The sequence below is a fragment of the Scleropages formosus genome, chromosome 21 (genome assembly GCF_900964775.1).
Source record: "Scleropages formosus chromosome 21, fSclFor1.1, whole genome shotgun sequence".
NCBI lineage: Eukaryota > Metazoa > Chordata > Actinopteri > Osteoglossiformes > Osteoglossidae > Scleropages > Scleropages formosus.
The window spans coordinates 20,165,581-20,181,019 of record NC_041826.1 but is presented as its reverse complement, the minus strand read 5'-3'; the positions used below and the strand labels follow the sequence as shown (position 1 = coordinate 20,181,019).

Here is a 15,439-nt window from a genome sequence, read left to right as displayed (position 1 = left end):
CTAACTGTTCAATCACTGATCTCAAGGAACCCAGGTCATTTGGCTCTCCTGGTGTCCAAAACATGGTGAACTTGTTTTTGAAAGCATGCATACTGGCTTCACTGAAACTCATCCACTCAGATCTTTTCTGCAGGATTATTCTGCAGGTCAGCCCAAGAGTGGTGTTGGAGGTAACAAACCTAAGGTCTGGGCTGAACAGAAAGTTCCCTTTTCTTTTGTGATAGAATCATAGCCCAAGATACATCCCTTCGAATTACGAGAGTTCGGCACATGAAGTAACTGTGTCCCTTTTAATGGGATGTGATGATATTTAACATAAATGGGTGTCACTTTGGGAGATGAGCAACGCATAAAGCTTTTTACCTTGTAACTGATGGCAGTTACATCTTTACACTTTATTTTTTCTTGGAAGTGACAGTCACCATCTAGTGGCCAAAAGGTAAGACAAAGCTGTTCACCACTAGCAAACTGGACAGCTTCACACTTGATGGTGAAGACATAGAGACAGTAGCTATCTTCAGTCTACTTGGATCAATAATCAATACAGAAGTGACAAGCAGCCAAGAAATCCAACGCCGAATTTCTCTGGGAAAAACCACCATGAAGAGCTTGGACAAAATTCTCAAGTGCAGGGATGTGACTCTGTACACAAAACACTGACTTGTTCAAGCCATGGTCCTCTCAGTCATGTCATACGGATGCAAGAGTTGGACAGTGAAGAAGATGGACAGGTAGAAAATTGACACCTTTGAACTATGGTGCTGGTAAAGAATCCTGCATTTATCCTGGATGGCCCAGAAAATAAATGAATGGGTCAGATCAAATCAAAGATGTCACTGGAAGGTCAGGCAACACAGCTTTGACTGTTATTTTGGACACATCACACAGAGAGAACAATCAATGGTAAAGGAGATCACGCTGGGCAAAGTAGAAGGTCAACACAGAAGTGGAAGGCCTGCTACACGGTGGATCGACAATCGCCACAACCATGGATGCCCCACTTTCAAGTCTTAGCCAGTTGGCAGAAGACCAGATGCTTTTCAGGACAACTATCCATAGTCACCATGAGTTGGCATCAACTTGATGGCATCTAACAACAACCTGCAGCATATAGATGGCAACACATTTAACCATGCAGTTCCCATTAACAGGCTGAAAGACTCCAGGTTAAAGAGTTTCGCTCTGAAAGGTCTTAAAAACGCATTCAAATTTTCCCATCACCTAAGACTGCGATTCACCACACAAATTACCAGAACATGATTGGCAGCTGTTGCTCATTAAGAAGTATTATAATAATAAATAGGCTGAGTGGTCACTCATTATGTGTCACCTTCTTTCTGGCTTATCCTGGTGAGGGTTGCGGTTGATTAATATGGAGGCGGGCAAAATTAGCCATGACAAATTTTACGCTATTCTCACTTAGCTAATGTCTAAGTAGAAGATGTTTTGCACTTTGTCTCATATTTACATGATAATTATTCATAACAGTTGCATTTTTGGTTTTCTCTAGCTGTTTGTCAGAGAAAGGCTCGTTTCCTCTTGTCATAAAGGCTGGCGTGACCCCTCACGCGGTTAGAAATCACTTCTCCTGACGCATTCTTTCATTTTCCATTTGTCACTATGGACAACCAGCAATGTGGCCTGACTGGTATCACAGATTTTTTTTTTTTCCTTTATTTTTTTTTAAACAGATCAGAATGGATTACCAGTACACTAAAGGTGTCTGGTACCACAAACTGTGAAACTGGACAGATAAAATAATTTTCTATTCATAACTTCTCCCATTGGAATTCTTTATGTGAATAAGCCATGATTAAAACATCATACCACTACTTATTATTCACTAAGATACTCCAACTAAACTTATCTTGCTTGCTGCGTGCTCTTGTAGAGAGAATACACTATGTTCATTTAACTGATGCTTTCTGCAAATGCTTTTCTCATTTACCGATTCACAGGGTAATTATTACTGGAGCAATTTTAGGGTAAGTACCGTTCAAAGGCTCTACAGTTGGAGGTGAGCCTCGAACCTGTCACCTTGGGGTCCGAAGGCAGCAGCCTCAACTGCTACACATACACACACGGAAGCGTGTGAGAAAATCACTCGTGGACTGGTGCGAGCGCAATCTTTCACAATTATCAAAGGTTACAAAAAAAAAGTGTATCTCGCAATCAGACTGAGAGATACGGATGCAGGGACACGATCCTCGACGTGGAGTCAGTTTGTGTGACGTCACAATTTAAATTAGCATACATTACGCATGTAGCTACTAGCTGCTTGTGGCTCACATGGACGGAGTACGAAATATATACGCAGGGGAGCGCGCGCGCCACCCCCTGCCAAGGCCGTAGCTCTTGCTCGTGGGAGAAGTGCGAGGGCTGCACTCCCATGAACCCCCCCCCCACCGAACCCCCTACCTCCCCCCGCCGGATGACGCAAACGCGAGGCGGGTCTGTTCCGCGCGCCGCGGTCCTGTAGCCGTGCCGTGTCGTGAGGGCTCCTCGGAGGGCAAGTCAAGTGAGTCCTCAGGAAGAAACCGTACACATTGGGTCTGTCTTGAGTTCATTTTCCACACGGTGAGCTCTGACACCAGCTGAGAAAGGTAAGGAATGGACCGGGCACCGTTTGGCGCCACTCGCTGTCCTCTTTCCGTGTAAAAAAGAAGCTGCGAACACCGAGTCAGACAGTAGTGACACTTGATGCTCTTCTTCCGTCATAAAACGGGATCCAAGTCGAAACAGTTCTAACTCGACACTTAATATTGTGACACCATCTATGTGCTCGAAAGTTACAGGTCGTTTAAAGCTCACAAAATAAATTGGCTGCCATAAAATCTTGAGTCGTTCCACACAGATCGAGTCGACAAACATGATGTGATGTGTACACAGCATACTCGTTTGTCATAGAATTGTTTGATTAACTTTTGCTTAAGTTAGTGCTACAACATTGATTGTGTTTGTTTGTTTTTTTTTTTTTTTGGTTTAAATTTTATCAGTGATTTTATTTGTGTAGAAACAAAATTTATACGGAATTGCTGGGTCTTCTTGAGTGCATCTCACCTCGCCACACACACTTGACTTTTTGGGCAGTCGTACAGTCACTCACTATGAAAAGTCAGCTGCAAACGGGTTTTTTTCAAAACCCACGCGGTTAAACTCACGTAACATGTGTGTGTCTATAAATGTTTTTTCCACTGAAAATGCTAGAGGTCAGAGAGGACGTCGTGGGTGTTCAAGAAGATATGTCAGCGACTGCTGTGCTGTGTTTATGCGCTTAGCCTCGGGAGCGCGACTCTGCTGCTTTCCTGTTCGCCGCGAGGGCAACCAGCGGCTCGCGCACCGTTGCTGTCACGGCGTTGCGCGCGGTGGGCGCGAGGCGCTTTGGTTTGGCGCGCTGCCGGCTGCCGCACGCGCCGCTCGCCGCTTGGCTGAACGGGACGACGGGCAGCGGTGCGGGAGTAGAAGTCCGCTGATTCGGGAGCCGATCCTGGCTTTCCCCCTTTACTTAAAAGCATATGCGAGAAATGAATGCTATATCTTCATATTGTCAGCAATAATAATAACAGCAGTAAATAATGCGCGTAATAATAATTTAAAAAAAAGGTCATCCGTATTTACTGGCCCTGCGGTGCGCGCTGGCGTTCAAATTCCATCCGCTCCTTTATATTTAGAGTTGCAGTTGCGAGCGAAGTTTGCAGGTAGGTGTAGCAGGATAAACTGGGGCTTAAGTGTTGTGTTGAAACAGCAGTAAAAACACAGTACAGTACATCTGGATCCAGAAAGGTATGCAGCTCTGTAAAGAATTTCACTTCCAAGTTCTGCACTCTGTGTATTGAGAATTGTCAAAAGAACAAGAATTTTTCGGTAGGAAAGGGCAGAGACTCTCTTAACCTGTGAATTAAGAATGTTGCTCTGTCACTGTGGGATCAGCTGGGCCTGGAGGTTGACCTTAAAATTTGTTATGGAATGCCTTTGTGACCAGGGGTGCAGTGGCGCAGTGGGTTGGACCACAGTCCTGCTCTCTGGTGGGTCTGGGGTTCAAGTCCCGCTTGGGGTGCCTTGCGGCGGACTGGCGTCCCGTCCGGGGTGTGTCCCCTTCCCCCTCCGGCCTTATGCCCTGTGTTGCTGGGTAGGCTCCGGCTCCCCGCAACCCCGTATGGGACAAGCGGTTCTGAAAATGTGTGTGTGCGTGCCTTTGTGACCATGTTCTTTGTACCTTGTTTAGGGCAGGGAGGCCAACCAGGCCTTGCTGGCATGTTATGGAACATGTAACGCAGAACGAGAGCACCTCTGCTCCACTGATGTATCACCTGGAGCGACCGGTGTACAGTACAAGGGACCTGGAAACCCAGCTTCTGCACAGGAAGGCGAAGCAGCCACGAACAACCCGGCAAAGGATCAAAAAACAGATTAGGTTCTTTTTCTTTTGTCCAGTCTGTAATGAATCATAAAAAGAGGTTATCTCTGGAAAAGTTCATTTGGCACCATGTGCTTTATTGGTATAGTGAACAGCTGTTTTGTGCAAGGCCATAGCATTTAATATTACTATTAAGACAATGGCTTGTCGCAAAGAAATGTGCAATTTTAGGTTTTACGGTGCATTAGTGTTTACACGGTTTCATGAAAGCAAACGCACAATTAGCCTGAGATGAAAAATGTTCTAAAAAACATGACAGCATGCCAAGTATTTTGGTAAACTGAGCTTTCGAGTACTGGTCTGGATAGCTTTGTGATATTTTAGTCCAAGCTTGGCTTAACATGGGAATGAACAAGTGGTACTTGTCTAACTTGCACAGCTGATTGAGCTGATCAGGGCTTTTTATGGAAACAACTGACATTTATTTGCAGAGATTTGGAGTTGAGTGCTAATGGTTTTAAAATTTAAGAATGTTTTCACATTCATGTTAAAGGCATGTATGACAAATATTGTCTTTTTTTAATCCTAGCAGAAAATTTCATCCTCTCTCAGTTCTGAAGTGTGTAGCTAAAAATGCTTAACTTTTATATTCAAAAGGGATTTGCAAGGACATAATTCTCCCTGGAATTTATGAAGTCTTATAGGTTGGAATAAAGAGGCTTTAAACCATTAAGGTTTAAATAGCTTGCTGCCTCCCCCCGGAGAACTGTGTTGCCAGTCAGTCAAAATTTTGGTGCCTTTGGAAGTCACATTTGACTCCTCAGTATGTATCTGCAGGGCCATAATGAATAAATCACTGATTTATCAGAGAGTGTATACAGCATTACATTTATATTGAGATTAATTGGGTGTTTATATTACCTCATTTGAGATGCCATTTCTAGAGTCAAACCTAATGGTGATCATTTGTTATCCTTATCTCAGCCTATTATGCCCATATGTAGTTTTTGGGCAGTACCCTTTGAATGTCGTGGCACCAAAATAGAGCCACCAGTAACAGTCATAAATTCCCATTAATTCTCCTTAAGAAAGCAAATTGTTACATTTCATGCTTTTTCTTCAGTTTCTTAAACCTCCAACCCATTGTTAAGTATCTCTGATATATCTATTCAATGTCAGACTAACCTGAGAGCACAACTGTTGCTTTGCTTTTGCTGTTGGTTGCCTGGGTTGATGCTCACATCCATAGTCTAATCTCTGCTTTGTTTCTAAAGTTGTTCTGCAGGGAAGGGCAAGACCATTCTGTTCAGCTTCCTGCCAATACTAACATGGCTACCTTCATATCCAGTCAGACAGTACCTGTTTGGTGATGTGGTCTCTGGCCTCAGCACAGGGGTTATGCAGCTTCCTCAAGGTGAGAGCGTATGAGGTTGAAACCAGGTAAACTGGACAGATGGCAAGACAAGGTGTTATACCTAAGGAAACTCTGTCACCAAAAGGCTCCATTTCACTATGTTTGGAGATAGGTTATTAAATACAATAGCCCTTTCATAAGAGTACATTACTGACATAAGAACAATGGACTAAAGTGAAAACCAGACTTGATACATTTACCTGATGGGTTTTCTCCCGAACACACTGCAGTGTTAAGCTACTTACAATAATTTATCCATTTGTACAGCTGGGTAATTTTTTCACTGGAGCAATTTAAAGTGAGTACCTTGCCCAGGGATACTATATCAAGAGGTGTTCAAACCTGCAGCCTTCAAGTTCAGAGGCAGCAGTGCTAACCACTATGCCATCTGCTTCCCCTAGATAATAATAAAGATGAGCTAAGTACATAAATATAAATTATTCTGGATGAAGTTGCAAGGTCATGAAATGCATTTCCTGGAATTGTAGTGGTGTGCTGATGGGTAGATTCACTGGAGACCATGTACTTGTGTGAGATCATATATGTGGAAGTGCAAGAAGTGTTAAGAACAGCTGGCTTGGGGAGGGAAGAATCTGAGCTTTTCATGCTTCCTGACAGGGGGGGGGTTTAACTCGCTTTGGCTGAAGGCCTGGCGACTGTTGGCCTCCTCCTCTCCCTGTGCTCCGCTAGAGACTTAAAAAGAGGGATAATACAACAAGTAGATGCTCTGACACTAATGAAGGGAGAAATCAATTCCTTGTGACAGCAGGGAAATATGTTTTAGGTTTTCCTTCCCTAACAGATAGTCTGTAGATGTCTGACTGAGTTTATGTAACTCTGATCCTCAGGTCTGGCTTACGCACTTCTAGCAGCTGTGCCTCCTGTGTATGGCTTGTACACATCCTTCTACCCAGTTCTTCTCTATACCTTCTTTGGGACCTCTAAACATACATCCATAGGTGAGTGTGACACCAGACTGGGCCACTCTACTCAGAGAGTGGTTATAAAGCTGTAGCAGTTTAATAATAACTCTGGACCTGCTGGTCTGCTGCTGTGTAGGTTTTAGAATACATTCTTGTCGAAAGCTGAAATGAAAGGTAAGCATTTCTTCTCCACTTAATCAATAAAATTGTGAAGAGCTGAGGATGAATGAAAAGCAGCATACCCTGTGATCACAGAGGACTGGAGTTGTGTGTCCTGGGCACACAACAGGTTGGACTCCTTCCCATGATTCATCATAAGTCATGGTCCAAACAGTGGATGTATTCTGTGACAGAGAATGCTCATTACTACAGTGTCTGTTTTATGACTTGCAGCTATGTTTGACACTCATTTAGACACACCTCTTGTTTTCTGTCTTTCACTCATTCGCCATGTATATACCTGTCCAGTGCGTACTTTATCTTGGTTATAAATATTAAGTTTGGCATTTCCATCTGCTGAACAAGTGCTTAAGCGCAAAAAGTGAATGATAAATTTTCTGTGAAGGCAATGGCGAATGGTACAGGGGCAGAGAGCTGTCAGACAGGCAGACTAACTGCCTTGTATCTCCACTGAGAAAGATGAGGAACCATCCACTGAATGTTTATCTGATGGGGGGGGGGGGCAGGGGGTGGAGATCAGTGGGTACTCTTACATGTAGCAAATATCTGCGCAAGGGTCCAAGTGTGGCTGTGTGATGTTTGCACAGTGCAGGACTGAGTTTGATCGTATAGCACCAACCACAGCCATAAACCAGCCACCTGTGTTGTAGCTGTCTGTGGAGGACTGCTTCTGATGTAAGTTTTTCTTGTGGAGGAATTCATCTGTCATCCTCTTATGAAGCTTGTGAGGGGATTGAGGCGTTGTCACTGATATGACATCTTTCATCTAGCAATCCCACGAGGGACAGGGTACAGAGGACGACTGGGTAATGCGACAAGATTGCATGTGGGAGAAGCTCAACTTGAGCTTGTTTCCGGTTTCCTGTAGATGACAGTCCAGCAGATTTGCAGAACTAGCTTTTAGATCAGAGACTGCGCAACATTTGTGTCAGCATAAGTTGGCCTGTGTGTGTGTGTGTGTGTGTGTGTGTGTGTGTGTGTGTGTGTGTGTGAGAGAACTTTTTCACAACCATCATCACCATGCCCACCCAACAGGCACCTTTGCAGTGATAAGTCTCATGATTGGGGGTGTGGCTGTGCGGGAAGCCCCTGATTCCATGTTCAGTGTCTCGGCATCAAATGGAACGAATGAGACGGACGCTGTGCTGGACACCGAGGCTCGGGACGCTAGGAGGGTGGAGGTGGCAGTGATTCTCACCTGTCTGGTGGGTCTCATCCAGGTAAGCTTGACTGTCCTTTCCTGTAAAAGAGCAGTGTACTATAAACCCCTCAGAGATCCTGTTGGTACTTAAACTTTGGTGATTATCCTGGGATGGTGTATTTGTTCTGCAGTAGTGACATGTATTGCTTATTGTTTATCGGAATTTGCATATCTCAGGTGAACAGCTCTGTCTTTGTTTGGCAGCTGGCCCTGGGCTTCCTGCGATTTGGTTTCGTCACCATCTACCTGACGGAGCCCCTGGTTCGCGGCTTCACTACAGCCGCAGCCGCCCACGTCTTCATCTCGCAGCTGAAGTACTTGCTTGGTATTAGGACGCCACGCTTTCGAGGCCCACTGTCAGTGATCAAGGTGAGTGACACCACCTCAACCTATCTCACTGTGACTGCAAATGCCAAAATGATGACAACCTTCAATTTTTTACTTATTATACATTCCGTTTGACACACAGAGCCTTGTGGCTGTGCTGATTGGCATCCCCACCACCAATGTCACTGCTGTCATCATAGGACTACTCTGCATTGTGTTTCTCTTCATGATTAAAACCATCAACGATCGCTTCAAGGACAAGCTGCCAGTGCCCATTCCTGGGGAGATTATTGTGGTAAGTACTTGAGCTATAACCTATTGCTTTAACATGGTCAATTTCAGTATATCCCACTGAACACCAATATTTTGAAGTTCATTTCTTTCTGTATGTAGTTTAGTACTTCTTGTATATCTACATAATTAATGTCTTGTTTCCTGGGGGCAGGTGATCATCTCAACTGGAATTTCATATGGGCTTCAGATCTCTGACAAATACGAGGTGGATATTGTGGGGAAAATTCCTACAGGGTAAAATTATTTTTCTGACTGACATGTAGAGGTATCTTTTTCCTCAGTTACAAATATACCATTTGTACAGTTGCTGTCAGTGAATTTGCCACTAGATTTATCATCACTGCTTTTCAGGCTGCTCCCACCAGCTGTTCCAGACTTCTCACTTCTTCCCAACTTGTTTACTGATGCCATCGCCATTGCAGTTGTGAGCTTCTCCGTCTCCATCTCCCTTGCCAAGATCTTCGCACTCAAGCATGGTTACAGCGTGGACGGCAACCAGGTAATGCCAGCATGGCTGTTGCCTCGGACTGAGCACAGTGTTTTGGTTCAGACCCAGTCTCCCTCTGGTTCTTATGCAATGCCTGTTATTGTAGGAGTTGATAGCCCTGGGAATGTGCAACTTTGTGAGCTCCTTTTTTCACTGCTTCACCATCACCTCCTCCATGTCCCGAAGCCTGGTCCAGGAGAGCACAGGGGGGAAGACCCAGGTAGCCCCTGACCACCCAAGTGTACAAGCACACATGCTCAAACTCCGGGGTATATAATTATTTTATTTGGCATCCTAGATTCAGGTCAGTTACTAACACCAGTGGTAACTGGAAACTGGCAATCGCTGTAAAGTAATTTCCCACCCTTCTTGCATCATCACCACAGGGTGAGACCATGGATTCATGTGGCTTTCACAGCTTCAGCTCAGTGGGAATATAAGGAGAAATGGGCAGAGAAGGCAGAAAGCTAATCTGATCAGAACCACCCTGAAAGCGAAACTCTTCCTAAACATTGTGAAATAAACCAGCAAGGGTTCCAGTTCATGTATTATAGATGTACTGTAATTTCTGCTGTCAGCACTTTTTTGTACTTCCATGTACTTTAAACAAAAGATTCTCATTCATTTTCCATTCATTATCTTTATTGCTCATTCAATTCATTATTTTTCTAGTTTATTCAACATCCAGGCTTGAATCACTCTAGGTGGAAGGTGGACAGGAGTCAGTTTCAGATGAATAGTAATTAATATTTGCAGCAATAATAGTTCCCATTGTCTGCAGGCTTCTGAGTTTCCACAGTGAAGGACAGTTTTGTTAATCTCGTACATGAACGCGGAAGGCCGTTAATGTGCATGTCTCCATGGCTCTGTAAAAGCATAATCACAGCAGAATGCTGCATATCTGGTTGCGGTCGCCGAAAGGGATGTGATTGTTCGGTTACACTTTTGCGTTTCTGGCTGTGTTCCCTTTGTGCATAAGTGTGTGTGCGTTCCCCTGCACAAGTATGCTTATGGGTGTAGGTAAACACACATTTTATGTATTCTCAGATAGCGGGATTCTTGGCGTCTCTTATGGTGCTGCTAGTGGTGGTGGCCATTGGTTTTGTCTTCCAGCCATTGCCTCAGGTGAGTGCAATTACCTGAACGGGTACCTGAACATATTGTTGGTGTGGTCCAGTGGCTTTTGTTTCAGCTTTTAAAGTCACCGCTCTCCTTAACCATGTCATGCTGTAATCGTTTACTAGATATTCTCGGGCTTTACAGTTCTAGGAATATGCATCTTGCCTGAGAGATGGTGCAGTAGGGTTGTAGCTGGTGAAGTGGGGGAAGGAACTGGAGTTAACTGGACCAACTTGTTTCCTTTTAAGCATGAGTTCCAGTCATGAGTGAGATGCAAAAACCAAAATTTCTTTAGAGAAATATCCAGCTGTGACAGTGACCATCAGTTAGGGTATGTTTATGCATCAGAGCAGCAGGTGGGGTAGAGATTAGAGTGTTGTCCTTCGAACTCAAGGACCCAGGTTTGTAATCCAACCTCCTGCTGTAGTACCCTTGAGCAACGTACATAGCCTAAACTTACTGCAGTAAAAAGCTGTGTAAATCACAGTGAGGAAAAGCATGAGCTAAAAGAATAAATATAAATGCATGTAACTGATTAAATGTCTCACATCCTGTATGGGTCTTATCTCTTGTCCCAGGCTGGAAATAAATTTTGATTTGCAGTAAATTACAGAAGGTGAGGGAAGGATGACATTGCAAGATGAATGAGTGAAAGTCTGTTGTAATTTCTCATTTTGGCCCCCTTGTCTTTGCAGACTGTACTGGCTGCTATTGTCATGGTAAACCTGTTGGGCATGTTCAAGCAACTCAGGGACATTCCAGGACTATGGAGGATGAGTAGGATCGAGCTGGTGAGCAAACCCTGCGCTCTTCCCTGTTCTTGGCAGAAGGGAACTGGGAGAAAGAACTGTGAGCAGTGCGATAAGATCTACACACTGACTGGCTGTGCAGCCCCACTAATGAATACACAGCTGAAAGGAGAGGAAGTTCTGTTCAGCCAGATCTAAATATGGTAAACATCTCCAGTATTTTACTCATGAGTAAATCGCTGCTGTCACAGCTTTGCTGAATCATAATTAGATGTAGGGTTCTGGTATGTTGTTTATCCAGGAGAATGTAGAAGTACTGGGCTTGGCTAGTTGCTGAATCATCATGACCGTTGCTCATGTGTGATGCCAGCAGAATATGCTCTGTTCCTTGTCTGTTGCAATTTTGTATGTCCTGGAGCATTGGTAGGTAGGGTGTGATCCCAGTGCCTGATACTCTCTTTCTGCCAGGCTATCTGGGTAGTGTCCTTCATTGCCTCAGTTCTGCTCGGTCTTGACTTTGGCCTTCTGGTGGCCGTTGGCTTTGCCATCCTCACCGTCATCTACAGAACGCAAAGGTATATGGGTATGTTTTGTTCTGGAAAAGCTTGGAAAAGTTGTTTAAATGGATGTATTGTAATTGGGACTAATTAGAGCAGGATATCCCTCTTGTCAGGCTGTGGAAGTAAAATGTGTCCTGTTCTTACAAGGATTTCTTTCTTCCTAGTCCAAAGAAAATTATTCTTGGGGAGATCCCAAATACAGGGCTGTACTGTGATGTTGACGAGTATGCGGAGGTAATGGTTTTCAAGAAATACTTAAATGTAATGGCGTTTTATTTACAAAACTTCTGTTATGTGCTATATTATGCAAGAAATCATTGCTTACTACTGTAGTGTATTGAAATAATCCATCTGGAAAAGTTACTCTTTCACCCAGTGTCACTTGTTTCTGTTGTAGGCCAGCGAATGCACAGGGATTAAAATATTTCATTCCAACACATCCATCTACTTTGCAAACAGTGACCTCTACATAAATGCCCTCAGGAAGAAGGTAAACAGTTTTTGGCTTTCTGGTGTCCTCTGTTGGTGGCATGGAACATGTTTCATGTTGGGGTATAAAGTAGTTTTACGTAACATATAGCTGACGCCTCTCTCCAGAACGACTTGGTGTTAATAACTGGGTAGATGGATTACTTACCCAGTTGTAGAGCTGGGTAAATTTTACTATAGCAATTTAGGGTACTTACCTTTCTCAAGGGTACTACAGCTGGAGGTAATTCAAACCTGCGACCTTTGTGTCCAAAGGCAGCTGCTCTAACCACTACGTTACCAACTGCCCCGGTTTTGTGACCTTCTGCTGTTAATAAAATATCACCGTGCATGTTTGACCTTCATCCAGGTTGGAAAAAGTCAGTTCTTTCCCCTTAGAATCACTTAATGTCCTGTTACAGGGAAAAAAATAGTTGTTTGTTTTTCACAGTCATGTTCATAATCTCTCAGACAGGATTAGACCCCATGCTGCTGCAAGCTGCAAGAACATCTCAGCAGAGCAAGGTAACGCAACGTGACAAAGTGGAGTTGAAAGGGACAGCAGCACCACAGAAAAGGGAGACAGTTGTTCACTTGGTATGTTCCTTTGGCTGAAATACAATTGGAATTTCTTTCCATGACATTGATTATTTTCTGGTTGCTGACATTTTTTTTTCTCAAAACCCCACACTATTATTCTGTATAATAGTGCAATGTAATAATATAGATATTATTATATAATATTATATTATATATATAATATATATAAAGTCTGTTTGGCACAGAATAATACAAGATTTGTGTTCATCACTCATCACAAGTTCAGGTCTTTACACCACCCTGCCAATGTTGTCCTGTAATCTCTTTTGTTTCTGGTTTATACATGTTATACACTCAACAGGTTCACACTTTACTAGTTTTCAGTAGTACACTAAGTCCTTCTGTTGCAGTGGTTTGAGTTACAAATTTTCATAAACAGAAAAGTGAAAATGTTTCCATTTTTAGTAAGTTATTTAGGGGAAAAATTTGCCCCACAGTCCTCATTTAATAAGTTGTGAAGATGCTTTTTTTTTTTTCTCCTCTCTTCCTCACAGCAGATATTGTGTACTTTGAATGTTATTTCAGATTAATAAAAGAAACTGTCCACCATGGACCCTGCCTTATGCAGTATGGTTTCAAGAGATCCTCTGGACCACTGCACCACTGTTTTAAACAAGCAGCTGATAAAAATGAAATTAAAGGCTTGGAGAACTTTTCTACATTGTTTTAGCTAAGGTTTTTAACAGACTTAATCTGGGAATAAATTAAGGGATGTTTTAGTAAAGCTTTCATTGATTGTGAACAAGGTGATCTTGCATTTATGAAGACTTTTAGTCCCAGGTATGTTTGTGAGTTGAGGACCCATTTGCTTTCAATAATAACCAGTCACACTATACTGAAATATGTTGAGGATGAGAGTGCTGGCACAGATGCAGTGTTGTTTTGTGATAGGACTTGGAACAGGGAGTCACTGAAATGATACTAAGCGGCTCAGCCCCACAATTGGATGATGAGCAGACAAATGGAAAGGCAGTGGAGCCCCTTGGAGACTCAGACCCAGAGGACACCCACAACCTGCACAAACCCCTTCTACAAGAAAACATCAACATCCATTCTATCATATTGGACTTCAGTGCAGTTAACTTCATTGATTCTGTTGGAGCAAAAGCCATAAAATCTGTGAGAAATGAATTCCACTAGAGCTTTGTTTCATCTGTCTGTCATTTGGTGCGGGAAGAAGCACGTGTAACTTTGGATCTGTCTGTACAGGTGATGAAAGAATATGCAGAAGTTGATGTACAGATTGTCCTTGCTGGATGTAATGGTAAGTATATTTTCTCTTATATTTATAATGTTTTTCCATATGACTTATCCAGCATTGCTGTGCCATGGTTCAGTGTGTGTGGTTTTCAAACACACTTGCAATAAATATTGGTTTTTAGCTATGTTGCTAAGTAAGTCTCTAGGTGTTGTGTGCTTCGAGTGTAGTTAGGGCTGAGATACTATGGAAATGTGATATGCATTGACATCTCATGCTGTGCTGTGATGTACAGGTCCTTTGCTCGCTGACCTTAGGAGGTTGCAATTCTTTGAGGGCACAGTGACCCTGGACCTGTTGTTTCCATCCATTCATGATGCTGTGCTCCATTGTCAGCACCGTGTGGGACCCCGTCCTCCTTCTCCAACTAAGAGAGAGTGTTGCTCTGACCATCAAACATTGGTAGAAAGCTGCTGCTGACTCTGTACCATTATAGAGTGTGAGTTCTGTAACTTATGAATCTTCTACACTTTTATGTAGAAAGACTGGAGAAAGCTAAATTAACTTATTTATGGTAAATGCATGTTAGCTGGTTTCCTACTAATGTACTGTGTGCCAGGGTTAGAGGTCACTTCACCCTATAGGTAATGGACAGTGGTTAAAAACTGACCCAGTGTGGTACCCTGTGCTGTACTGCAGAAACCCACACTCTTAGATCATGACTTCAGCTCATTTGTTGGTGTTCCACAATGTCTCAGTACTGCATGTAAGAGGGCAAATGATTTTTCCCTTGATCAATGTCAGTTATTATTCTGGGTGAAGAGTATCCTTGTATAGTACTTTTGTGCCTTTTTTTGAATACACCTGAGCACTCAACTACATTGCATTGGAAATTGTTTGCTTTCATTCATTCCAAAGCCATGGTTATCTCCACTTTAACACTGCAGGACACTACTTAGAAACAGTCCATTGCCTGGAAATAAACAGATGAGAAAATACCCTTTTATAAATATTTGTATCAAGGCTTTATTTCCTCTTTTCAAAATCAAATATGTGCAGCAGCTTTTTTTTAATCTAACATTTTTCATATGTAAAAGAGAAACAGTGAATAGCCTATATTTCTTTTGATTCTGGTAAATTGTCATCCCCCTGGCAAGCAGCAGCCTCTGGCATTTTGTTTATATAAATTTTTTTTCTTTCTACTGATACTGACATACAAAAATTGTCACCAAAAATTGAACTTGACATTTTACACTACTGTACATCTGCTCATAGTGGATGTATGCTTGACTATGCAATAAATTTTTAGATTCAAGTGAACTATTACATTTTACTGCTTACTGCAAAGTTTCATAAGCTATTTGTACCTGTCTTTTTTTGCAGGCTACTTAATATCCTAGGGGGGGCCCTCTACTTAAGTGGCAATCAAAGTGAATACAGATCATTAAATGCTATCTACTGCCCTAAATAGTGTTTGAGAGAATCTTAAGCTTCAGCTATATCTCATACCAGTAAAGAGAATTCATTTAGTTGCTGAACTTGGAAGGGAAAGGAAAAAAAAA

General features: G+C 42.8%; 1 protein-coding gene across 1 annotated transcript; it reads left to right on the top strand.

The window, feature by feature from the left end:
- Nucleotides 1-2,428: 2,428 nt before the first annotated feature.
- Nucleotides 2,429-15,430, top strand: LOC108920922 (prestin-like). The gene is made up of 19 exons (XM_018730028.2): nucleotides 2,429-2,603; nucleotides 4,226-4,414; nucleotides 5,632-5,771; nucleotides 6,620-6,730; nucleotides 7,910-8,094; nucleotides 8,280-8,444; nucleotides 8,545-8,697; nucleotides 8,848-8,930; nucleotides 9,048-9,195; nucleotides 9,290-9,403; nucleotides 10,231-10,308; nucleotides 10,998-11,093; nucleotides 11,520-11,626; nucleotides 11,776-11,845; nucleotides 12,009-12,101; nucleotides 12,551-12,676; nucleotides 13,571-13,798; nucleotides 13,889-13,943; nucleotides 14,173-15,430. The coding sequence occupies exons 2-19, from the start codon at nucleotides 4,260-4,262 to the stop codon at nucleotides 14,355-14,357; spliced, it is 2,292 nt and encodes a 763-aa protein (XP_018585544.2). The 5' UTR covers nucleotides 2,429-2,603; nucleotides 4,226-4,259; the 3' UTR covers nucleotides 14,358-15,430.
- Nucleotides 15,431-15,439: the final 9 nt, after the last annotated feature.

Excerpts from the sequence above, each read along its gene's own strand:
- LOC108920922 (XM_018730028.2), top strand. The coding sequence starts at position 4,260 with ATGGAACATGTAACGCAGAACGAGAGCACCTCTGCTCCACTGATGTAT. Across the intron at positions 9,196-9,289 it reads ACAGCGTGGACGGCAACCAG|GAGTTGATAGCCCTGGGAAT; the intron begins GTAATGCCAGCA and ends CTGTTATTGTAG. Across the intron at positions 10,309-10,997 it reads TCTTCCAGCCATTGCCTCAG|ACTGTACTGGCTGCTATTGT; the intron begins GTGAGTGCAATT and ends TTGTCTTTGCAG.